This window comes from Vulpes lagopus, chromosome 16 (assembly GCF_018345385.1).
Source record: "Vulpes lagopus strain Blue_001 chromosome 16, ASM1834538v1, whole genome shotgun sequence".
Taxonomy (NCBI): Eukaryota; Metazoa; Chordata; class Mammalia; order Carnivora; family Canidae; genus Vulpes; species Vulpes lagopus.
The window spans coordinates 758,265-783,118 of record NC_054839.1 but is presented as its reverse complement, the minus strand read 5'-3'; the positions used below and the strand labels follow the sequence as shown (position 1 = coordinate 783,118).

Genomic DNA, 24,854 nt, shown 5'->3' with positions numbered 1-24,854 from the left:
CAGACCTTGGTGGCCTACCCGAGTGGCCACTTCCCACAAGAGCGTCTACATATGCCCATTTGGTCCTAGTGCAGCATTCTCTGTAACACAGGGGTAGTGCAGCACCTCTGCCACGGCTGGGCTTGGACCGAGGACAAGCAGGCCCTTGCCATCTGTTCAGCCACTGTCACCCAGTGCCTCAGGTGTGCTTCCCTTTAGGGGTGAAGCCACAGCTGCAGGGGTGCTGAGAGGTACCCCCAGGGCAGATGGGTGGGAAGGGGAGCTGACAGGTCACACATCTCCAGGCTTTCTTTGCAGCCAGAGGTAAGGTTGGGGTCAGGGAGGAGGAGTCTTGCCTGGTGTTCCTCCAGGGACCCAGGGTGACGGGAGGTACAGTTAGCACTCACCAGCCCAAGGCAGCCACTTGCCATTCCCTAAAGCTTATCCCCTTCTGTCTGCTTTATTCGTATAATAGGATCATTTCAAATAACGTTTTAAAAATTACCTGTCTCCAGGGATCCCTGGGTGGCGCAGTGGTTTAGCGCCTCCTTTGCCCCAGGGCGCGATCCTGGAGACCCGGGATCGAATCCCACGTCGGGCTCCCGGTGCATGGAGCCTGCTTCTCCCTCTGCCTGTGTCTCTGCCTCTCTCTCTCTCTCTCTGTGTGACTATCATAAATAAAAAAAAAAAAAAAAAAAAAAAAAAAATTACCTGTCTCCAGAAGTCCTGTGCTGTGTGCACAAACCTCACGTAAAGGTAAACTGTGCCACAGGAAAAAATAGAAGAATACCTGATTGGCATTAATAACACTAATGAGAGTTTGCAGTTTTAAGTTTCAGTCTGCAGACAAGCTGATCACCACAAACTCATAGGTGTTGACATACTTTATTATAAATACATCTCATTTTATAACTGAATATCTCAAGTAAAAATACATTTTTAGAAATTTATGATTCTGTAGCCCATTACTGCGTCCACAGCTACATCATTCCTTTAAGAAATTCACAAGTGTAAGAACGCCAAGTATTCACAGCGCTAAAAAAAGGAAGCAGTCAGGACTGGTCAGCCCTAGAAATGAAGCCTCGCGGAGGGCAGGCGGTGAACAAGGGGTCCTTCGGTCAGCCTTGTGCCAGCAGCTTGGCCCTGCAGCTCTCACGAAGCCTGGTGATGGTGGCCATGGACAAGCTTCCAGGCTCTGAGAAGATTTTCTGGAACAGAAAAAGTTTAAAAAACCAACATGTTATCAGCTCTGCTGCATCCCCACAGGCACCAGGTAAGGGCCTGCAGCTGCAATCTTCTGCGAGCTCTCACCAACCCCCTCAGGCTGTGCTGCGCCCTGCCCTACCCTGCCCTGCCAGACTGTTCCCCAGGGTGGGGCATTTGTTCTGACCCTTTGACCCTGAGGGCTTGTGGCAGCTCTGAAGCCACAGCCCGGAGCCCCTGGGGAGTGGAAGGAAGGTCCTGCCATCACATCTTTTATGCTTAATAATTTAATAATCTCCACAGTGACAGCTGAGGAATTCACAGTTACAAACTAACCAAAAGTAAGGCTAGCATTAAAAAGGGTTTTTTAAAGAAATTCAAAAAAATAAAAAATAAATTCCAGAAATTCTTCCATAGGTACATATTACATAGGGACTAAGGTCAGGCTGGAGTGTTTCTGTCCTGACTCGCCACGTTCCTGAAGGAGGAGGGCGGCAGGCAAATCCTCGTCGGTGTGGAGCTGCATTCTTCCTGGGATTGCTGCACTGAGCTCGTGCGAGGTCCCTGCGTCTGTTCTCCAGAACGTTCTAGATGTTCTCATGCGGGATTGCAGAGAGCTCTGATTTATGAGCTGCAAGTACCCAAGTACCATGCTGACATGCTTTAACACAAATGCATGTTCGACTCCCCTCCCTCGAAGGGGCGTACCCGCCCTGTGTGACCAAGCACAGCGGTTCCCCTGTGGGCAAGCTGGCAAGGATACCAGCCACCTGGCTGCCTGTGGCGCTCTACGGATACCAGCACTTAAGGAGCACCTGCTGTGTGCAAGTCCTCTGCTGGCTGGTCACACACGGAGGCTAACCGGCAGACAGCCTAGGTGGGGGGCGGGGAGTGGGTGGTGGCCGCACAACGTTGGAATGTACTAGAGACCCCTGAGCTGTTGTATGTGTTACAAGGGGAATTCCATCTCATCAAAACAGAAAACCCCTGATCACCCTCCATGCGGGACCTCAGGCCAGGAGGCGCTTGCAGCAGGGACGCTGCTGAGGGCCGGCTACGGTCCTGTCCTGTCCGGTCTGGTGTGCCGGCTCCTGAACCTAAATGGCAGGCTCATCTCCAGACTGCTGCTAGCCATCTCCCCTGCTGCCTGCATCTCTCCTCACACTGGCACCGAAGGGCCCCCAGGCACAGAAGAGCCCTTCTGCCATGTGTGATGGGCTCCAGGTGCACCTGACCAGTGTCCAAATGGCTCAGCTGCAGGGCACAGGTGTGTACCGGCTGAGATGACCCTGCCCATCATCCACCATTCAGAAAACGCTTGTATCCCCTGCTGGCTAGGGTCCCCGACAGCCAGTGGTCCTTTGTCCTCAAGGCTACCTATAGGCAGGACCCCTCCTCTCTGGCCCCAGGCCACGGCTGCTCTCGCTCTGTCCAGGCTGCTCCCTCTCTGTCCAGGCTGCTCCCTAAGGGCTGCCCCACTCCCCCTGGTGGGAGAAAGCTCTAGTCGAGTACTGGCCAGCATCCTGGATCCTAGGGCAGTCCTGCCAACAGAAGGCCACCCTTGAGCTGCCTGACAGTGGCCAGTGTCCCCACGCAGAGCTATGGGCTTCCTACCTCCTGGGAGGCAGGGAGAACCACCTGGCTCCTGGCCTTCCTGGCACCTTCTGCCACCTCCCCTGCATTGATGACTCTTTCAGGTGGAAAGGGGAAAACCTAAAATATGCCTCTCTCAGCCTCCACGGCCTCCTCAGAAGGACTGTCAACTCCTGCTTCATTCACTCAGCTGATTCACAGCCTGTCCCGGATCCGGGACCCAGCTGCAGGAAGCTGCCCTACCGGGTGGGACAACAAACACAGGAGACCTCCCCTCCCTGCCCCGGGTCCAAGGAGATGCTGGCAGCAGGGCAAGGGCTCCAACAGGATGGTGGGTCAGGTGGGTCTGACCCCAGGGACCAGGGGTCCCTGCCACCCTGGAGCACACCATGGGGCTTGCGACCCAGCAGCAGGTGCAGCAGTCAGGCTCTGGGAGATGGGTCTGGAAGGGCTGCTTGGAGGGAGGTTGGGCCCATCAAGACAGAGGCCCAGGGTGGACTAGGGAGAGGCAGAAGCTAGCTCTGGGCTGGACTATGGGGCGGTGCTACAGAGCCCACCCAGATGCTCACCTGCATGAAAGTGTGGCAGTCGGTCACAAGACTCCCTCTGGTGATCTCCTTGAACCTCTCACAGATGTCCACCACACTGGTGGCTTCCAAAATAAAGCCCTGATGCTGTTTAATTAGGGTCAGGGCCACCCGGAAGATAATCTTGGATCCTTCGTTGAACAAACAGTCCCAGATTCGAAACACCGTCTGCAGAGAAACACTTGATGCATCACAGGGTGGCGGCCCCAGCGGCCCCGGCCCCGGAGAGGCACCCACCACACTCACCTCCACGGGCAGGATGTCCACAAACAGGCAGATGAACCAGCGGGATACCACCAGGGTCCACAGGACACCGTGCCCGTCCATCAGGGCCGCCACCGCCGGCAGCTTGGTCTTCACCAGCTCCCCCAGGACCTCCTGGTCTGTCTTCAGGCCCAGCATGGCGGGACCATAGTAATCTACCACATGGACGAGAGCAGAGAGCAGGCACTGCATCCCTGGCCCCGTTCTGGCCAGGAGGGCCCTTTCCAGGAGAGAAGGGTCCAGGGAGCCTCCTAAGCAAGACACCAGGAGCCCTGGGAGTGGCTCCCAAAGTGTGCCGCTGCGGAGGGCAATGAGACCCTGGGGCATTTGCACACCATGTTCACAGCAGCAGTACCCATGGCCACCGAAAAGTGGATGCAAGCCCAGGTCCGCCTCCGGTTCACAGATAAAAACGTGCATGGTACACACCCTGGAACTCCACTTGGCTTCAGGAGGAGATCCTGACACCTGCTACCACATGGTGAGCCTCGAGTGAACAAGAGAAACGGGATGCACAGAAGGCCACTCGCACGCGGTCCCCAGAGCCAACACACGATCCTGTCTCTGAGGGCCACCCAGCAGAGGCGCAGGCACGGCACCCTCTGAGCCTTTGGGACAGTGCTGAGTGCCCCTCCTGGGAGCCAGGGAAGTGGTGGGCCCAGGCAGCCCCACAGAGCATGGGGCTCTAAGCACCACACGTTCCCACATGGAGCCCTGGAGACGCGCAGGCTCTCGGAGTCAGGCCTGCGTGTGGCCTCCACACCTGAGGGCCCAGGACATTATGTCCCTCAGAATTCTACAAGGAGCCAAACATACCCACCCTGACAATGGGATTTAGGCAGTACGAGGTCTAAAGTCTTCCCATTTGTCCCCAAGGAGAACCAGTTGCTGTCCAGTCAGTGGCATGGGGTCCCTGGCTGCACGAGCACAGCACACCCCACTAAGACGACGTCTGCCATTCAGGGCCTGGGTGCCAGTTGGCAGCTCATACACACAGTGCTCCCGATGGCATGCCCCCCGGATACACATCTGTCTTGCCAAAGAACTTTTTATGACATTAATGCAACACACTGTAATACATTTTAATGTTTAGTGTCTGCTATTAAAATTCAGTCAGGAGTCTACGTAATAACACAGGAAAATCTGACACCAGGCCCGACAGTCTGGTCTGCCACTCACACACACTCTGGCAGTCCCCAGGGCAAAGGGACAAGAGGTTAACCAACCCAGTGAAAACAGGATCCTTATGAATGCTGACACGATGCCATGGTCACGTTACTGACTTTCAGAGAGGCGGCACATGGGAAGCCACACTGAATGCCAGAGGACCCTGGAAATGATCTGGGATTAGCCAATCCAGATTCTCAGTTTGTCCTGCTCTTGTCCTCATTCCGCATCTGTCTCCTCCTCTCAAACTGAGAGCCTGGCACCCCTGGGGAGACAAGAGTAGAGTCTGTTGTCCCTCCAGAGTGTCCTGTATGCAACCCAATTCTCTGAGTGACGTCCCCAGGGGAGCCAGGGTTAAGCCCTGGACAGGTAAGAGGGTTTGCTGAACTCCCAGGAGAGTGGCCTTGTTCCTGCCCCAGAGAGGCTTACAGTGGCTTCCAAAAATAGACCTGCTGAACTCACACGCAGACTACAGCAGGCCCAGGCCAGCCTCTCTCCTCCCTGCATTCTGCCCTGAAGCCAAGGCAGACAGACCCCGTGTCCCTGGCCCACCTGAGCAGAAGAGCACACGTCAGGGCCAGCGCCAGGCTGAGCAGAGAATGGGGAATGTAGCCCTGAACTGGGCCCCAAGTCAGGCTCCCCTGACTTTTTGCAAAAGCAAACATGGGAGGGCTGGGCCGGGCTGGGGGGCAGACTGAGAACGGGCCGCATGTCCCCTGCCTGTGAGTGAGTGGGGTGCTGGGATTCACCCCTGTGTAGTCTAATTCCAAAACTGATGCTCTGCGGCCCCACGAGAAAGCAAAGGCACGGCCCACAGGCACGGGCAACCCTCCAGGGCATGTGCATCCAGGGGCCTCAGGAGACACGTGGGCAGCTCGTGCTCACGAGCTGCTCATGCCGTCCCCTCTGCCCCCCAAGACCCCTGAGCATCCACCATGGCCTGGACCACTTTCTAGCTTCAGCTGAGTGGCTAACAACCTGTTTCCCTGTGTCTGGAGGGGAACAGGTCACACCAGCTCTTCAGGATGCCAATACATTCATTGGCATTGGCTCATTACTCGCTGTGCTATCCCACGACAGACGACAGACAGTGCTCCCATGCGTTCCTGAGGTCAGCCCCTCCCCCTTTCCCTGACCCCTCCTCCTTCCACTGGATGCCCCGGGTTCAAGTGGTGACGACCCACAAGAGGCCGCCTGGTGTCATGGGAGGTTGGCACAAGCTGCCAGGTCTGTGTGTGCAGCCAAGTGGAGTGCGTCCGGACACTGTGTGCTGACGATCCTTCTAACCCACATCCACTGCACTGAAACTGGGGAGTTGCTGGCCCAGAGCAGTGGCCGCTGGTGGCACACCGAGGCTCTGCAGTCCTTCACAGGCGGGAGCCCGCTCCTCCTTGCTTGCCGGAGATCTTGGCCACGTCTTTCTGACTCTGCCGGCCATGCAGCCCTCCTACTTTGCACACTGAGGGATTTTCTATGGAGCTGCTGCTTAGAGCTTTAGGGCTCCTTTATGTGTTAACCACATGGTCACAGACACGTTGCCCAAAACTGCAGCTTCTCTTTTTACTTTGCGCACGATGTCTGTGTCAAACTCGGTTTTTCATTTTAACATAATTATCAGCCACACCTTTTCTACTTAGTGCATTTCATTCAAGAACTTCCCCTGTACTCTGTAGTCGTGAAACCTTTCTACATCTTATTTTCTCGGTGTCAAATGTTTTGCTTTTTCACCTTGAATTCATCTGGCATAGAAATAAGAGTCTAACTTTGTTGCCTTCCTTGCGGACAGTTGTCACAGAGGTGGCTGGAGATGACCTATCTTCCAGACCAGCTCCCAGGATCTACGGATCCAGAGACTGATTTCTGGGCTGTTGCCGCATGACCCATCCCTGACCTGACAGCACGCCATCCCCACAATCACAGCACCAGGATGCATCCCCAGGGTTCTTTCCAGCCTGCATGGCTTCACTCTGCCCTCAGGTATCTCACAACTAGGCCTTCCTTGCATCCCACAAGAACTCTCCCTGAGGGAGAGTTCTACCTTCGCCCGGCAAGATCCCAGCTGCTGCCGGCGCTCGAGCGTGGCTGCGCATCCACCTGCGAGGTCAGCCTGTATGATGGTGACGATGTGGGAGCCCCATACCAGAAGCTGACGAGTGTTTCTTCTATTTCCCACAAGAGTGATAAAGTGCATAGAACTGATCAGTTCCTGTGAAGTTCACTGTGACAGTGCGTCTGTCCACAGGTCATCTCAGTCTATTTCTCTCGATTCAGCTTTGTTACTCGGTATTCTTCTCAAGGTTTCCATGTGGCCTGTTCGTTTTATTCATATTCTCTTGTTTCTTAAAAATCTGTACAGGTTTCCAATCACAGCACCCTTTTCATTTCTATATACCAGCCTGCTTTCCCATCAGTCCTGCCAGGGCTTGTCGGCTCCGTCACTTTTTCTAAGAACCATATTTTGTCTACACTCCTCTTTCTCATTGCTGACATTCTATGTTGCTGGTCCTCATCGTGAGGTCTGTGTGTCCCTGCATGTGGACACGAACTCAGGAAACCTGCACAGCACGTGCAGACAGTACGGCGGCAGCTCCTCCAGGGAGGGATTGGGCGGCACTGGCCGAGTTTCTGGTCTACACTCCCCGCCACCTCTATGCTTCTCACCTGAGGACTGAACGGGTGCATCTCTGTGACACAAAAAGAAGCAAAAGCAGGACACGCACTGGTGCCGCCTAGCTTGTGTGACCGACGAGCAGTGCCTCCCAGCACCTTTGTCCTGGCGTTGTTTGGATATTTTGGTTTTGAATCAAGACCTGTTTGTATTGCAGTTTGGTGAAATGGAACCTTTTGATGATAGGAAATGACATTTTATGGGCTAAAAAACAAGGTTCTAGGGTCAGTCTGGAGCCCCTGTGGGTCTCTAAGTCAGTGCTTACGGCCTCCCAACACCTGTTCGTTCTGTGACATGCTGTGTGTGGGATGGCGCCAGGGCATCCTCGCGTTCCCTGCACGGCTGTGCACAGGCCCCCAGAGAAACCCTGGCACGAGACAGGTTCTCAGCAAATCCTTGTAGACAGAACCGAGCTGACAAGGAAGAGTAACTCATCATGATTCAGGCTCTGGATGTGGCCATCACTGCTGCATCTAGCAAGCGGCCTGCCTGCTTCCTTGCCATCCCCTCCCCAGCAGCCCAGGCCCCCACAGTAGAGTGGGGACACTGAGGGCTCTCGCACTCGGGACTGCCCCTTCCTAGAAGGCAGCCCATCCAGGCGGGCCGCTGGTGTGTGTGCTCGTGCCCTTATGCGTGGTGGCGAGGGAGTGTGAGGAAGTTCCATCTGTCTAGATGCTTCCTTCCTGTCATGGTGCCACTCTAGTTCATGCTTCCCCAAGGCACGTGCCAAGGTCTGACAGCCATGGGGTCCGAGGCCTCAGGTGTCCTCATCTGTAAAATGGATTTGATAGTTGGGCCTGTGGGGTGGGTCCCGCTCTTCAACGCCGACAGGGGTGTGTGCTGCAGGGCAGACGCCACACTGCACATGCCCACGGGGCTGCCGGGCCAGCTCTCCGGGAGCGCACGGGGGCTCTCGCCTGATGGGGGCACTCACCCGTCCACCCCCGGGGCCAGGCGTGAGGCTCCGAGCATCCCACCATCACGGCAAGAGAGAGCACAGGCCTTCCCCCACCCAAGATGGCTCTGGCCGCGTCTGTTCCCAAAGCCGTCTTAGTCTACACCGTGCGTCACCAAAACCGGTGGTTTTTATTAACTGACAAACTGATGACTAACTTGGAATTACCAAAGGGAGTGAATATCTGTTAATAAACAGAAAGGCAGGGATCCCTGGGTGGCGCAGCGGTTTGGCGCCTGCCTTTGGCCCAGGGCGCGATCCTGGAGACCCGGGGAGATCGGGCTCCCGGTGCATGGAGCCTGCTTCTCCCTCTGCCTGTGTCTCTGCCTCTCTCTCTCTCTCTCTCTCTCTCTCTCTCTCTCTCTGTGACTATCATAAATAAAATAAAAATTAAAAAATAAATAAATAAACAGAAAGGTAGGAACGTGACGAAGGACTGATTCTCACCCTGACGACAGTAAGCATAGCAGTGGACGATCACTCCAAGGAGGATTCCCAAAATCGAAGGAGTCTGCACAGAGCCCGCGGCGCCCCACCGGCTCTGGGGCCAGCAGGAGCCTCCCCGCGACACCCCGAGCCCCCAACACAGGCGGCGCGAGCTCGAGGCGCGGTGCGGAGGACGCGCCCCCAGCCCCGGCCCGCCCGGCCGCGCAGCCAGCGCGCCACACGCTGCTCGCCCTGGAAGTCGTTTGCGGCAAGATTTTTCACCTCCGCTACCGAGCAACCCGACCGGACCGGTCCCGACAGGCGCCGCCCCTGCCCGCTGGGCCGTACCGGGCAGGATTCTCCCCAGGAGGGCGTCCAGCAGCCAGAAGGACTCTTCCTCACTCTTGGTTACGAGGAGCAGGTAGCCCGCGATGAAGTTCATCCCCTGAAGCAAGAAGACGGGTTTTCAGCCGCCTCAAGACGCTGCGGCCCTGGGGCGGCTCCCGGTGCCCCGTGCTCCTCACGTCCCTGCGCTGCCCCGCGGCCCGACCGACGAGGCAGCAGCGGCCTGAGGGAGCGCGACGGCTCCGCCGGGAGCAGACTGCTCCATCCTCAGCCTCGCGCCGGGACACAACCGACACTGAGTTTCTACCACGGTTTGTCTTGGGGAAACCAGACCCGCGACCGGATTTCATAGAAATCATGAAGAACGTGGCCTGCAACGTGCGGTGCGGACACATCTGTGACGGAGACAGTGCCCGTGGGCTCCAGGCGCCACACACCCCGCCTTCTAGGTCCTCCTTCGGTGCCTCTTGGGGTTTTCTAAATTACACGTGTGCTCCCCTCCTAATAGGGGGACACCGGCTTCTGTCGGCCAGCAGGATGGGTCCAGACACGCGGACACCATGCAGGGAGGCCACGTGACAGGGGAGGCTCAGGGCAGCGGCCGCGGAGGGCCCACCTGCCACAGTGACAGAACACAGCCGGCATCACTCTCGGGGCCGCGCACAGGCCCACATGCGAGCTCTGGCAGTGGCCAAGGCTTACAGCTGTCTGGGTGATTAAATAGCTTTCTAAAAAGCTATTTTTAAGAACTGCAGGAACTGGTCATTGGACCGTGGGAAGGCAGTTTCGCAGCCCCTGCAGGCCAGTCCCCATCCAGGATGTGGCATCACCTATAGGCGCCAGAGCAACGTGAAAACACAGTGGGCCCGCGCGTTCTCGGGTGGATAGCACTCTGGTCCACATCTTTGCAGAAGGTCCTGCCCCTCTCATCTCTGCAGCTGTGGCTCGAGCCCCTACCCCAGCCTGACCAACCAGTTCCTGGAGCCCGAGACTGATTGATGCAAACTTCTTGCCGAATCCCTGCCTCCCCAGAAAGCCCTAGAAGCAGGAGTGTGGGAAGCAGGAAGCCGCTCCCACTGTGGGCCACAGGCCCTCCGGGTGCTGATGCACGGTGAGTGTGCACATGGGCAGTTCACACACCTCCAGCAGCAGAGGCCACTCGGGGAGTCGCTCATGCCCCACACAGGTGCGCAGACTGCACCTCTGCAGCCCTGCGCCCCAGAGTGACCCCCTGGGAGGATCAAGCAAGGACTCATCCACACGTGATGCGCTGCTTCCTGTGGCAAATCCACACAAGATGATGGAAATGTGGTGGAAATGTGAACATCAAGCTGAAGGGGCCTGTGGTTGCCCTCGATTGCAGGGAAGATCCGACTTCCAGAAATAATGTGGAAGGAACCCCCACCGCACCCCGTGTGCACAACGCCAGGGAGTGCTGGTCGCTCACTGCAGTAAATACAGCCCCGCTCACGTAAGGGACGTCCTGTGTGCTCTAGCCTCACCTCTCCCTAGGTCTGATGTCTTACTGCTTCTCCACTTGGGAAACACTCCAGAGTCAGTGCCCTGCATGTAGGGCTTAGGCTCAGGAGCTCAGGAGTGGAATGGAACACGGTGTGCAGCTGGAGACCATCCCTGCAACAGCCGGGGTGCTGAGCATGCTCACCTTCCTGACCCGGACTCCCACGCGCTGATATCCAGGGGCTTACCTGGCAATAGCCCACACCTTCATTGTGGCGCCCGTAGGCCAACAGGATGTTGTACAGCGTCTTTTGTAAACAGGGATCTGCATTCTTCCGGAATTTTACATTGTCGGGGAAGGTCCTATTCATATCTGCAGGAAGATTCACATGGAATTATCCAGACTGGCCCGTGATGTACCCAATATCCCTAGTGTATACCCCTGAAGGGGGCCCCAAAGTCCACCTGGTGACCCTGGCCACCCTGCCTGGGCAGCAAGGCCACAGCAACTGCAGTCAGGGCGACAGAGGCCTTCACTGGGTCCCCTGCCCCACAGCTGCAGCCCAGTAGCCCCGGCAGGCCCAATGGCACCTGCTCTTTGAAGGGGCTTTTCCCGCCACCTGGTCCCCGCCTCTCCGCATGGTCTTCCGTCCCGCACCCCAACTGCACTGCCGACCCCAGGATCCCCCGTAAGCCCAGGAGGGTGCTCAGCTCTAGGACCCTAGGCGACAGGTGAGCTCCGTGCACAATGCTGGGAAAACTTCCCAATTCTGAAGACAGAAGACACACTGAGAATCCCTTCCAGAAATCTGACGTGACTAACAACAGGGAGATTAATAAAGTCACCAGCCAGCCTCTCTCTGCCTTGGCCCCAGCCTGCCTTCTGCACCAGCACCGCGCAGACGCGACGCCCACTCTTACCTGTCAGCCCTGCAGACGGGCAGAAGGAAAGAAGAGGGTTTGTATCTTCCTTCTAAACCCACTGACCCCACTTGGATGACATTAGGGGGTGTTTGCTGCTGCGCCAGGTGTGATTACCAGAGTGGATGGACCCGCGGCCCCCCCAGCTCCCCGCACGGCCATCGGGTGAGGTGCCTGTGGGCCAGCCTCTGCTCGTGCTGTTACCCCTGCTGATGGGGGTGCTTCTGTTCCTACCTACCGCACCCAAGCTGAACCCCTGCTGATGAAAGAGCAGACCTGACCTGGACAGTAAGCTTTACTGCCTCAGAGCACATTAGTTTTCCTTATATGTTTGTATACAAAAAGGCTTTTTTTTTCCCTGGAGTTCTAAACATTCCAAAGCTAGAATCCACCAGGAGAATATTAGTGGTTTTTACTAGTTCAGACTCTGGAGTGACCAGCTGTGCTCATTCGTATGTAACGTCCTTTACTAAGAGAAGCTTTGCCCCTCTGTCCCTGCAGTGATTTCTCCAGACCCCGCAGCAAAGCAGACCCAGAGCAACCCCATGATCAGCAGTCCCAATTCTGGGCTCGTACCCAGAACAGCTGGAACAGGGTCCCAGAGAAACATGGGTACACAGTTCCAAACAGCAAACTCACAAAAGCAGGAGGTGACTGTAGTTCCTGAGAATGGCAGAACAGAGGAGCTGTCGGGGTCTGTCCACACAACCCAACGGGGCTCAGCCCCAAAAAGGAATGAGACTCAGACATGCTACAGCCTGGCCAGACCCCCAGAACCCACAAGAGGGCACATTCTCTGTGATGTCACTGACATGGGGCAGAAAGGAGGAGGCCAGGCCAGGGGCGGGAAGTCGCTGGCGGTTAATGGGCACAGTTTCAGTTTGGGAAGATGGAATGGAAAATTGTTATGTATATTTTACCACAATAAAAAAATTTTTATCCAAAAATGTCAGCACACAATAGAGCCTTTCTTTTTTTTTCTTTTTTTTAAATTTATTTATTCATGAGAGACAGAGAGAGAGACAGACAGACAGAGAGAAGCAGGCTCCATGCAGGGAGCCCGACGTGGGACTCAATCCTGGGACTCCAGGATCACGCCCTGGGCTGAAGGCGGCGCTAAACCACTGAGCCACCCGGGCTGCCCACAACAGAACCTTTCAATTCACTTTTTAAACCAATAGGAACATTCAGTTTTATTATTTTGTGGGGATGCCTGAAGGGCTCAGTGGGTGAAACATCTGCCTTCGGCTCAGGGTCCTGGGATAGATTGCTGGGTTGGGCTCCCTGCAGACTCCCAGGGAGTCTGCTTCTCCATCTGCCCCTCCCCAAGCTTGTGTGCATATTCTCTATGTGTCAAATAAATACATAAAATCTTTTTTAAATTAAAAAAAATTATTTTGTGTTTAAGTTTGTATTTCTCAAAAAATCAGAAAAGCAGATACTCTGCCTCAAAATCTAATTATTCAGTTTAGGTTAAATACTTGGGGCACTTTGGACATATAGGAGCTGGTGAGAAAATCTGGGGACCTGTCAGCACCCTAGACAACAGGAGTCTGACACCGAGATGAGATGGGCAGCCCGGCTGTGCAGAGTCAGGACACACGTGTCACCATGTTCGTAAATCCAAAGGTGCTGCCGTCAGCACAAATCCCTCTGGGAGATTACCCTCCGCATCCCTAACCGGTCCCTGCCGTCCCTGCCAGCTTGCTGGCGCTCTGGTGTTTGCTGAAGCAGTCAAAGCCCCTGTGCACCCCTCATGAATGCTTAACTGTTGATTTTCCTTTAAGAAAAATCAAATCTCAAAAGCAGCAGGTGGCTCCTGAACATGTGTTTCCTCTTCTGCGTTAGGACTCTGGGCGGTAGCCTGCTACCCAACCGGCCTGGTGGCTCACCTGTCCTGATGGCCTCCTCCAGCCTGTCACTTCGCTCTCCCTGGAGGAGTCGATGATAATAGCCAGGGTTCTGGTCCATCTGGGCCTGGGCTCCGCTCACACCCATCCAGACGCGGGCCCGGTGCTCCAGGGGGACACCTTTCCGGATGTAGCGCTTCACTGAAACAGACAGAAGGGGCTGCTCCAGAGGGCGTCTCGGGGCGCAGAAACCATGCAGGGCACAGGTGTCCATGCTTTCGGCTCACTTCTCCCCCCATCAAACAGGCAAAACCTGACACATGCTGGTTACGGGGTCTGTCACCGTCCCACATTTGTCACCGGCAGGGAGGTGACAGCCAGTGGCCCCAGGGCCTCCCCCATTCCCACCCTGGCGCGGGCTGTGCCGGACGCCGCAGGCCAGGCCTCAAGCCAGGATCGGTCCCTGCACCCCGAGGCAGAGCTGGTGACCACCCAGGCACACACGGGACACCAGGAAAGCCGGAGGGACAGGAGGCAGGAAGAGGCCCTTGCTGGCCCGGGAGCTGGGAGCTGAGCCGTGAGGGTCAGAGGGACAGTTGTGGGCATGAGCGGAAGCTCAAGTGCACGGTCCAGCCCTGGGGGTGACAGGGACACAGGACCAGGTCAGATGGGGCTCGGGAAGGCCCTGTGCAGCCACAAAGAATGAGTGTGAGGCAGAGCCCAGGCGGAGGCCCGGCAGTGAACGCAACAGTGGGTTTGGGGGCTGGGTGTCCATGTGGCCCACGTGCTGGGGGCTTCAGCGGCAGGTGTCACCGTCTGGTTCTGCACCTGATTTGTGTACGTTAAGAACTACTTTGAGAGGAATATTTCTACTGATGATAAACATGTGAAAAAGTAAGCATTAACTTTCTAATGACTATAGAAACATATAGGAAAAGAAGCCAAAAACCACAGGATGCTCACTAATTTCCCAGGTCGATGGAAAGATTTGTGAGACTAACATTCAAATGAATTGCAGGAAACCCAAGGCGCTACATTAGGCTTTTAACAGTCTTAATTTAACCCCCAAAGAGTTTATTTCCCTTTGAAAATTCAAAGGTTTGTTGTTCTCCTTTCATATTATAAGTACTATTTTTAAAAAAGAAACGGACTATAAAATATATAAAATAAAAAGAAATGACTTTAAGAAAAAATAAAGTCATGCAGTGAGTGAAGTTCCATGATGCGCTATAAAAAGAAAAAAATCTGAGGCACCAGTGGCATTTAACAGAAAAAATGTCACAGAAGTGAGGAAGTTGCTGGTCAAGAGAGCACTGTGGACCGAGCCCCAGTGAGTCCCAGCCAGGAGCTGGGAGGGAAGCTCCCGGGCTCCGCACGACGACCCGCGCGGCGACGCGGGCGCAGAGGCAGTGTCTGGCTGGTGCGTTCACGTGCGACCAGGACACTAGGAGTTCAGGCCGCCCTCGCCTGGCCCGCTGCACTTTGTGCCCAAGTGGGACCCGAAAGCCCTGAAGGAGCTGTCCAGGTGGGTAGGGGCGGCTCTGACACACAGAACCCAGGTGCCTCCACCTGCCCACAACCAACAACTGCAACTGTAAACTGGGTCCACGAGTTCAACCCAACCCCAGGGGAAGTCAGAGGACGCAGCAGAACCAAAGCTGCCCAGGGGACAGGCGGGAGGCACGGCCTGTGCTCCAGGCTTCCCCTGAGCCCAGTGACCCAGACTTGGCGGCGTGAGTGGAAATGAACGCAGACCACGAGGGCCAAAAGAAATCCAGAAACAGCCCCTCACGCAGGAACCGATTGCAAAGGAAACGCTTGCAAGCAGGATGGTCTTTCCCACAAAGAAGGTAGGTGACAGGAGTGGCAGCGAGGCCGTGGGGCAGTGAGTAGGCACGCACGACCCCAGCCTGCGGCCATTTGGGAGGACAGTGGGCGGCTGCCGGCACATGAACCATCAGTGCGCATTCGAGCCACCGCCCACCCCCCCCCCCCCCCCCCCCCCCCCCCCACCCCCCCTCCACCCCCCCCCCCCCCCCCCCGGCTCCTGGAGTTTCCCTGCTAGGACGGCATCCTGCATCCTGCCGGTCCCTCTGTGGACGGGCGCACACAATACCCATGGTCGCCGGACACTGGGATGTTCCTCAGCAATAACCAAACCACAGCCCGCAGACCCGAGATCGGGGATGCAGCTCCGAAGCAGCCGGAGGGGAAGGAGCAGCCTCAGAAGGCGGGTGGTCCTCTGCCCTCCTGGGGCCCCAGCTCCCCAAGCAAGGAGAGGACCCGCGGCGCCTGGGTGGCAGGAGGGGCATTCAAGGCCATGCGCTGTTTTCATTCTTGCTGGAAGCGACATGGGCTCTGTGTGTTTGTCTAAACCCACAGAAGCGTAAACAGGTAAGAGTGAATTTCTCTGCAAATTAACTTTTTCTTTTTTAATATAAAGAAAGAAAAAGAAAAGAAAGCAGGACTCTGACCCTACCAGGACCCCAGGCCAAGGAGTCAGAGCTGTTGCAACTGTTTCCAAGGACGAAGGCTTCTGCTACTTTTGTTTGTTATCTGAAGGCACAAGGTTTCCTCCTAAGAGAACGAAAACAGCTTACCTGTCCCCAGAGACTGACCTTCCCAGCAGGGCTCAGGGAACGCAGGGACCACCTCTGGAAACACAGTGGACCCCAGACAATTAACCTGGAGCCATCTGTCCTGATCAGCGAAGCAGATCCCTGCACTTATTGGTATTTGTCTTTGAAGGTATATTTCTGCAGCTTAGTTCTAACTTAGATGGTGCTGACCCTCTAAGCCACCAGAAGGAGATGGGCCAGCAGCTCCTGCCCTGGGCACTGGTGTAGATGGAACAGGTGTAGGACGGCTGGCCCGGGCCAGGGGGGTCTGCCCACATGGTGTCCCAGTCGAGGGGGAAGGTGCTCGTGGACATCTGCCACGGATAAAAAGAGCGAAGAGGAGGAAGCAGACCCCTGTTGTGTCCACTCATGTGGGTCTCGTGATCGCCTCTGCCGGACGCATGGGTCTGGGCCAGGAGAGGAACTCAGAGTCCCTCACGTCCTGTCCTGCGACTAGCGTGTCTTACCATGTATATAAGCTTTGTTTACTTTTATATACTTTTTTTTTAATTTTTATTTATTTATGATAGTCACAGAGAGATAGAGAGAGGCAGAGACACAGGCAGAGGGAGAAGCAGGCTCCATGCACCAGGAGCCCGACGTGGGATTCGATCCCGGGTCTCCAGGATCGTGCCCTGGGCCAAAGGCAGGCGCCAAACCGCTGCGCCACCCAGGGATCCCTACTTCTATATACTTTTAAGTATTTTTTTAGAACAAAAGACCAACTTTTAAGAATAAATGAAAAGGAAGATAGAAGCCGACGTGCTGACACAGGGACTCCCCGGGGATGGACATGAGCGATCCCTGTGGGCCCTGTGCGGGCCCATCCTGACACCCTGCCAACCCCGGCAGCCCTGCGACACCAGCTGACCAGAGCAACTACTGAACCCGCCCCCATCAGTAGCAGCCCAGGGGCCCACGGGTTGAGGATGGGCTGTCAAGGGACAGGCCCCATGGCAGTGTGGTCCAGTGTCCAGCAGGAGCCTCCCTCCCCCGTGAGCACGCCCCTGCAAGACCAGCCTGCTTCCACCAATCCTCTCGTCCCACTGCGCTACGTGTGGGGCCACTCTACGCCCTGTTCACTGGGCCCTTTAAAAGCAAAAATTCACCTAGTCACTGCCCTGGGTGGCGCAGCGGTTTGGCGCCTGCCTTTGGCCCAGGGCGCGATCCTGGAGACCCGGGATCGAATCCCACATCAGGCTCCCGGTGCATGGAGCCTGCTTCTCCCTCTGCCTGTGTCTCTGCCTCTCTCTCTTTCTCTCTGTATGACTATCATAAATAAATTAAAAAAAAAAAAAAAACCCATGTATGGTTGGCCTCTGTCCGCCTGGTCATGTGATGGAGCCCTGGTTCCAAGTCCAGTGCACCCTCATTACATCCCTGATGCCAGTCACATAGTTCTGTCCCTGTAGCTGACCTCTGCCCTCACCCTTCATTGTCACTCAGGTCCTATTTCGGAACGCCCCATATCTTAACTCCTGGAAGGGGAAGTGCATGGCGACCAACGCCCTCCCCACCTACCAGCAGGTTCCACTGGTCTGTTTATCTGCAGTCTGGGGAACCTGGCAGGCAAGCACCTCATTCATTTAACAAATATCGAAGCAATTATAGAGACCAACCCCTGCTGGCAGGGAGGGATGTCTGATTCCAGCCGGAATACTCTAAACCAGCCACACACCAGCTATATAGCCAGAGGCCAATTGGGTGGGTGTGGGATGTAAGATGAAGGGCCTGCCATCCCAGATGGGGCCCTGGGAAGGCGTCCTGGAGGCGGCATCACCCCAAAACCTGAAGGAGGGGGAGCAGGGTGGGTGTGCTTCCCTGTGTGTATGGAGCAGGGGGGAGCCCTGCTCACTCTCCTGCCAGCTACCCCCTACATCGGTCCCATTTGGAAGGAAGGCCAAGGGCCCCATGGATACCTGCCAAAGTCCCCATCTCAAAGGGAGAGAAGGGTCTTTTGCGTCTTCAAAGAGCAAGTTCCAGTGAGCTAAGACTCTGCGCCCCAAGGTAAGGACTCAGGGCACCCCCGCCCTCTCCCCTGCACCCCCAGGTAAGGGCTCAGGCATCCCCTGCCCGGGAGAGCTGCCCGGTGGCCAGATCGTGGTGGACCAGGCTCCCACTCACCTGTCCCACTCCTCTGGACACTGCTGCTGCCCTTGAGAAGCTTTGACCACTTTATGGCTCGTCTGGTGAGGATCACCAGGTAGGTGGACAAAAACTCTTCATAGGCTGCATAATCGAAGTCTTCAGGCCTTTCGAACCCGTAAGGATCGATCCTACAGTAAAGTGACCTGTAAGCCCCGCGGAAAGTTCCGCGCGCATCTGCGCCCCGCGGCGCCCATGAGCGCGCGTGGGCACCCGGGTCCCGCGCCCGCCCCGCGCCCTCCCCCCCGCCCCGCCCCCGCCCCCGCCCCGCGCCCACCTGGGGACCCGGTCCCGGGCGCGCCCCTCGGGCTCCATGCCAGGAGGGCGGGGGGCGCCCGGGGGCGCCCGGGGGCGCGGGGCGGGGCGCGGGGGAGGGCGCGGGACGACGCCGAGGGCCCGGGCCACCTCCGGGGACTGGAGCTCGTCCTCCCGTCGGTCCGCAGGCGCGGGAGGCGGGGCCCAAGGGCCGAGCAGGGGGCGGGGCTGCACCTGCTCCTGCGGCCCCAGCCGGGGGCGGTGTCGGGGGCGGTGCCGGGAGCCGCGGCCCGGAGCGCGGGAGGGGTTGGTCCTGGAGGCCGGAGGGTGAGGCTGGGGCGGGGCCAGGGGGCGCCGGGGGCGGGAGAGGGTGTGCGGGCGGGGGGCGCCGGGGTGGGATCTGAGTGTGGGTGGGACGTGGGGAGGGGCCCCCGGGGCGGTGGGGTGTCTGGCCGGGCCGTGGGTATGGGAAAGGGCGCTCGCCCCCAGCGCGGCTCGCTGGCCGGTGGACCCACAGGAGCCCCCTCCCTTCCTCAGGCCTGAGCTTTGAGCAGAGGTTGGAGATAGTCCAGTTTGGATTTATCTGAGATTCGTCACAGCTTGGGATCCGGAGGCTCCGAAGCTCAGGTTCTGACCTATGGCCAGTATTTCTATATTCGTCCTGCAGAAAAAGAGCAGGTCTTCTCTATTTTTTACTTGCTCTTTTTCAGTCTACACTTCTGACCTGAGAGCAGCATGTTGACGAGATCCTCACCCACCTCGGGACAGGCCCTGCTCCTTCCTCCCTCCTCACACACAGCTGGCTGGAGGGGCCCGGATTCCAGTCCTGCCCCAACTGCCGGTAGCCGGCCTGGGAGGCTCTCGGCCCCACCAGGGGTCACCAGGTCAGAAGGACCAGCAGAGGCGGGTACCCCGTACCACCCTGGAGGCTGGCCTGTGGTTACAGCGCACAGTGTTTGCCGCTCCCCACGGGACGCAGAAGTCGGGGCTCCCTTCTCGGCTGCCTCTTCCCAAACTTGTGGTCAGACTCTTGGGAGCCGCATTCGGGGCTAGGTGCTGCCCGCAGGTGCGGAGGAATCAGCTGTGGGCACACAACTCACCGGCTGGTTACTCAGGGTGGAGGTGGCCACCCAAGCAGCTGTGGCCACTCCCCATCACATCCCATCACTCCAGGGCAGTCCTGGTCACCCGCACCATCACTGTTCCTGGGAGTTCAATATTGTGATGTGAAAACCATGTTTAATCTGTTTGTCAAATCGTGGAGACCATTAGAAAATTTGCCAAAATTTTTGTGTACTTTGCTTAGAACTGTGATGAGAAAGGAAGAGGATTTAAGATACCTTAAATTTTGGATTAAGATTCTTCTGTGGGGCGCCTGGGTGGCTCAGTCAGTCTGTCTTCAGCTCAGGTCATCATCCCACGGTCCTAGGATGGAGCCCCTCATCCTGTCGGGCTCCCTGCTCAGTGGAGAGTCTGCTTCTCCCTCTGCCCCTACCCCTGCTTGTGCGTGTGAAATCACTATTTCTCAAATAAGTAAAATCTTAGAAAAAAAAAAAAGATACTTTTGTAACTTCGGCCCTCCTCATCTCAAGTGTCCTTTTTGGAAAAATGGGCAGGAACAGAAAGACACCTTCCGTGCACAGGAGCCCAGTCCACCAGTGAACTACCTCGGCTGAGGACATGTCTTTCTGGGACACTGCAAGCGCTTCCTCATGAGAACCACCTCTGGGCCACCTCCCGACGTGGTGGAGACCTGGCCACACCTGCTGCAAGTCTCCCTGGGGTTGGGTGACCTGAGGGGATGCTGATGTGTTTCAGAGATGGTCCATCCAGGACTAAGCACAACCTGGAGAGCAAATTGTGGAGTGCACCCTGTCCCTGTTAGGAGGCATCCATCCGTCCGTTTTCTCTGGCCGGGGGAGAATGGCAGGAGGTGGAGTGCTGCCCTGAATCTAACCCCAGAGGCCAGTTCGGCCAGTGTTCCTGGTTCTGGGGAAACCCTCCACGCTCAGCTGAGTTCACAGCGTTTGGCTGTGGAAAGACGGTGTCCCCTCTGTCTGTGCTCTGACCTCCTTGGGACACTCTCACAACGGTCCTCTCTTGGGCAGAGACTCAGGTCCACAGGTCAGGTGACTTTTCCTCACAGCACCTGCTGGATCGTAGGGAACAGGAGGAGCACCCAGCCCCGCACCAACCAACCCCTTGCCTCCTGTCTCTGCCGCTTCCTTCTCTCGGCAGCTGACTACCAGTCAAAGCCAAGGAGTCCCTGAATCCCCTCCTGTCTGGAATCTTCTTTGGGGCCAAACCTCATTTCCTACTTTCTGGCACCGTTTCTACACCTGCCCTCCACTTTTCTGGCACTCACACCTTGTGCCCCCAAATCCGTGGCGTCTGGCCCTGTTGGCATGGCTCTGCAGCTTCTAGCCCTCCCAGCAACCCTGGGACGCTCCATGTCCCCCTCCTGATGGGCATCTGAGTCCAGCCTCACCCTCTGCCACACACTTTCTCACGACTGCCTTGTCATGGGCCTTGGCTCTGATGCCCCAGCTGGATACCCAGACACTGGGATGTGTACACTTGATGTGAGCCTGACGGCAGTGCCCTGACCAAAGGTATTTGGGGCCAGATGAAACTGGACAGCAAGCGTTCTGTGTAGGGGCAAGCTATGTGTGTGTGGCCACCCCAGGAAGTGGGGGAGAGGAGAGAGGTGGAGGGGCCCCAGGTGGTGAGAACAGTCAGCAGCCAGAGGGCCTGGTGGTTAGGGCTGCTGGCCACCTGCCCAGGGTCTGCTTGAGTCCCCCACTTAGGGGCAGGAGGCAGCTGGACACCTGTGCCCTCCAAGTACCTGTCACCTCCACATGCCCGGGGTCTCTGAGTTCCCGGGCACCCTCACTGGCCAGTGTCCCTCCCCTCAAGGCTGGTGGGAACTGGCTCCCCACCAGCCTGCCATGGGCCTGCCTCCTGGTCCGGGCCCACTGGGGCTCAGGGGTCAACGTGCACAAAGCCTACGGCTGCCTGCTTCCCCAGCCCCCTGCCCTCCCCACAGACCCAGGAGGAACACCTGTTAGCCTCGGATAAGGAACTGGGTGGATTCCCCACAGGATGCTCAGTCTCTGAATCTGAGCGCCCGCCTGCCCTCAGGGTGCTTCCATCAAACAGCAAACGCCCTTCCTGCCCCTGTAGGTGGGGTCTCACCCTCATTGTCCTGAGGCCACAGGCCACAGCTGGACCTGCCCCAGAGCACCTGGCCTCTGGGTCACTGTGGGGGCCTTTCTCTTGGGGGCAAGCCACTGTCCCCAGGCCACAGTGCTACCCCCTCCACACTCTCGCACCCCCTGCTCCCTCTTGTTGGGCACGTGACCCCAGCCAGGCTTGTCCCCTCATACATGGAAGGGCCTTACTGGAATCTGTGTGGGGCATGTGCTTAGCAAATGCTGGGTATGGTGTTCCTGCTCTGGACCCTCCAGACTCAGGCGCCTCACCCACATTTTCCTTGGAGAACAGGTTCTGCACACCCTGCGGGAAGTCACCCTAGAGTTTTTCCTCCATGAAGTCCTTACAGAAGAAAAACAGGTTTTGGAAGTTGGCAGATCCACTGTGCAGCATAGTGAGAGCTGCAGGGAGCCCCAAATTATGGAAGGAGCAGGTGGCTTGCATGTGGCTTATAGAATCAGAGCACTGACATTTGTTGGTGTTTCTCCTTCTTCCAATACAGATTTTGAATGTCAGGTATTCTTCAGGTTCTGGGCATTGCAAGAAACTTACAAGTTGGTTTTGGAGACATTACTTCATAATGAGATAAAATGAATTTTTTTTAAAAAAGATTTATTATTTATTTTAGAGCGAGAGGGACAGACAGAGAGAATGTGAGCTTGCATGCACAGGCAGGGGAAGAGGGGGCAGAGGGAGAGAGAATCTCAAGCACCCTCCCTGCTGAGTGCAGATCCCAATGTGAGGCTCCATCTCATAACCCTGAGAACATGACCTGAGCTGAAATCATGAGTTGGTCACTTAACCCACTAAGCCACCCAGGTGCCCCTAAAGTGAACAATTTAAAAAAATATATTTTATTTTTTTGACACAGAGAGGGAGAGAGCATGAGTCAGGGGCAGGGCAGAGGGAGGAGCAGAGCCCCCACTGAACAGGGAGCTTGATGCAGGACTGGATCCCAGGACCCCGGGATCATGACTTGAGCTGAAGGCAGATACTTCAGTGACTGAGCCACCCAGGCACTCCTAAAATGAACATTTTTAAGAACAAATATTGTGACACAACATATTCTATGATAGCCCTCAGAGGTACTGCAGGAGGGGGAGAAGGTGCTTCTCTCCGGGCAGGTGCACGAAGCACCCCCCCCCTCATCAGGAAGCCAAGAGTGGGATACAGGCTGCTCTGCTTCAACCTGCTGCAGTGGACAGATGGACAGACAAGTCCTCGGGGAGGGCAGGAGGACGCCAGCTCAAGACAGGCACCACACTCGGCACACACACCCACCATTCTTTCTCCTGTTCTTCCTTTTCTAGTAGAAGCTCTACGTTTTAGTGTTGTTAGGGGGGTGCTAGGGCTGAGAACTACAGCCCAGGTGGCGTGGTTACAGGCGCTCATGTTCATGGGGTCCTGGAGCCAGATGTCCGAGGTCCAGGCAGGGCCTTGTCCTCCCCATGGCCACCCCATGCATGTGTACACCCTCATCGCCTCTTCTCACTAGGACACCAATCATGCGGATCTGGGCTCAGCCTACTGACCTGTTTTACCTGGCTCACTTTTTCAGGCTGTGTGTCCAAATGCAGTCACACCAGAAATACCCCTACTGTTGAGAAGTGATGGCACCGTCAACTCTGGGCTGTCAGAGCAATAATATGAAGAAAGATGTCCCAGATTCATGAGAGGACAGTCACACACCCAGAGAAACCTGCGTCACGTCCACCTAAAGTAGGGCTGACACATCTGTCCTTGTTCCGTAAGTGCGCGCATCCTGCATTTCAGCTCACAGTCCGATCTGGATGTACAGGAAACACTGAGACCCAGATTTCAGCGAACAGATCGTGAGGGGACACTTTCTCCCTGAGAATCTTCCTCGGAGAGCCTGTTGGGCAGGAAGAACACTTGTTTCTGTGCTTTCCCCTTTGAGCCTCCCCGGCCCGGGGGCATGAGGTGCCATCGCCTTGGATGCAAAGCAGGTCCCAGGGCTTCAGGACAAGCACAGCGGAGACCGGGAGACCTGAGGAGATGGCCTTGGAGGCAGGTCTCAACAATCGACACTGTGTTCCCGCTGTGAATTCGGACTCCAAATGGTCCTCCAGAATCCGGAGCTGGGTTAGTAGCGAGCAGCTGTGCCTATCCCCCAGGACTCTTGGGAGGCTCTCCTTGCAGAAGGAACAAACGAGCCCCAGAGGCAGAAGTGCAGAGGGCGTTTATTTTTAGAGGCTTGCTGACATTTCTCACTGGCCGCCCCGGGGCCCACGGCAGACGCAGTCCCTTCACCCTGGCACATCCCCGTCCCGCGCACTGATGTCCAGGCCAAGTGCCAACCCCTCCCGCTTTCAAAACGGTCTTCAGTTTTGGTGACAATGGGACAGGAAGGGCCCCTCGGAGCATGCTGACGGGACAATGGGTTCACCAAAGCCACGGTGAAGAGAAGCGTACAGAAGAGAGGGTGTCCATGCACAGCCTGCTGGATGGGATTCCAGGGGCCTGCAACCGGGAGCGGAGTTCCCTCCTACAGTGAGTGGTTCTCAGAAAAGCTGGGGGGCAGAGGTACCAATCGGGTCATAGGCTGGAGAGCAGACACAAGTTGGGGAGGAAGAGACCCTAGGGCCGGAGCGGGTAGCCCTACAGTGGCCAGATGTGTTTGTGGGCGTTCACACAGGGGACTGGCAGTGTGAGCTACTGTGGCCCCCACCCTGCAGCCCTCGCTCACACAGCATCTGTGCGCATCTCACAGACCAGAGTGCGGGCTGAAGAGCAGGGTTGCGCCCAGGTGGGCAGAGCAGACCCACGACGGCACATCTGAGCACACCGGACTGGGGATGAGGCTCCAGTCGGTCAGCCAAGAAGTCCGAGGGCAGCTCCAGGGAGCTCCTGTCACCCATAGAGAGGGAGTACGGAGCCTGGAGGGGCAGCTCTCCAATGACACCTGCCAGCCAGAGCACCCCTCCTTCCCACTGTGACAGTACCGGCCAGGCTTGCCAGGCCGTGCTGGGTGCTGGGCGCTGAGTGCCGAGTGCTGGGCCTTCACTCGGTGTCTGTGACTCCCCACCCAGCTCAAGCAGCGAGTTCATTTCAGGGCGGGGCAAACAGGAGCAGGTGTGTGTGCACACTCCCTTCTCCCCCTCCCAGGCACCCCACAGGTACACACACACACACACACACACACACACACACGCACGTCCCCCGAGGCCGTGTGGCCGGCCTGCCCCC

General features: G+C 56.8%; 1 protein-coding gene and 1 long non-coding RNA gene across 2 annotated transcripts; one reads left to right on the top strand and one right to left on the bottom strand.

The window, feature by feature from the left end:
* Positions 1–399: 399 nt before the first annotated feature.
* Positions 400–18,621, bottom strand: GRTP1 (growth hormone regulated TBC protein 1). Its single transcript, XM_041731130.1, has 8 exons — positions 18,457–18,621; positions 18,159–18,310; positions 13,459–13,617; positions 10,894–11,018; positions 9,191–9,287; positions 3,609–3,781; positions 3,345–3,530; positions 400–1,187 (listed from the first exon to the last, which is right to left on the bottom strand). The coding sequence occupies exons 1-8, from the start codon at positions 18,492–18,494 to the stop codon at positions 1,098–1,100; spliced, it is 1,020 nt and encodes a 339-aa protein (XP_041587064.1). The 5' UTR covers positions 18,495–18,621; the 3' UTR covers positions 400–1,097.
* Positions 18,622–18,716: 95 nt separating this feature from the next.
* LOC121477115 lies at positions 18,717–19,887 on the top strand. The gene is made up of 3 exons (XR_005984099.1): positions 18,717–18,761; positions 18,972–19,061; positions 19,145–19,887. It is a non-coding gene; the product is annotated as an uncharacterized LOC121477115 (long non-coding RNA).
* The last annotated feature ends 4,967 nt before the right edge of the window (positions 19,888–24,854 follow it).

Bases quoted from the DNA above. Each gene is read 5' to 3' on its own strand.
- GRTP1 (XM_041731130.1), bottom strand. From the start codon at position 18,494: ATGGAGCCCGAGGGGCGCGCCCGGGACCGGGTCCCCAG. The intron at 18,311-18,456 runs GTGGGCGCGGGG...ACTTTACTGTAG, and splicing joins GCCCGGGACCGGGTCCCCAG to GATCGATCCTTACGGGTTCG. The intron at 3,782-9,190 runs GTACGGCCCAGC...TCCATGTGGTAG, and splicing joins CCTGGGGAGAATCCTGCCCG to ATTACTATGGTCCCGCCATG.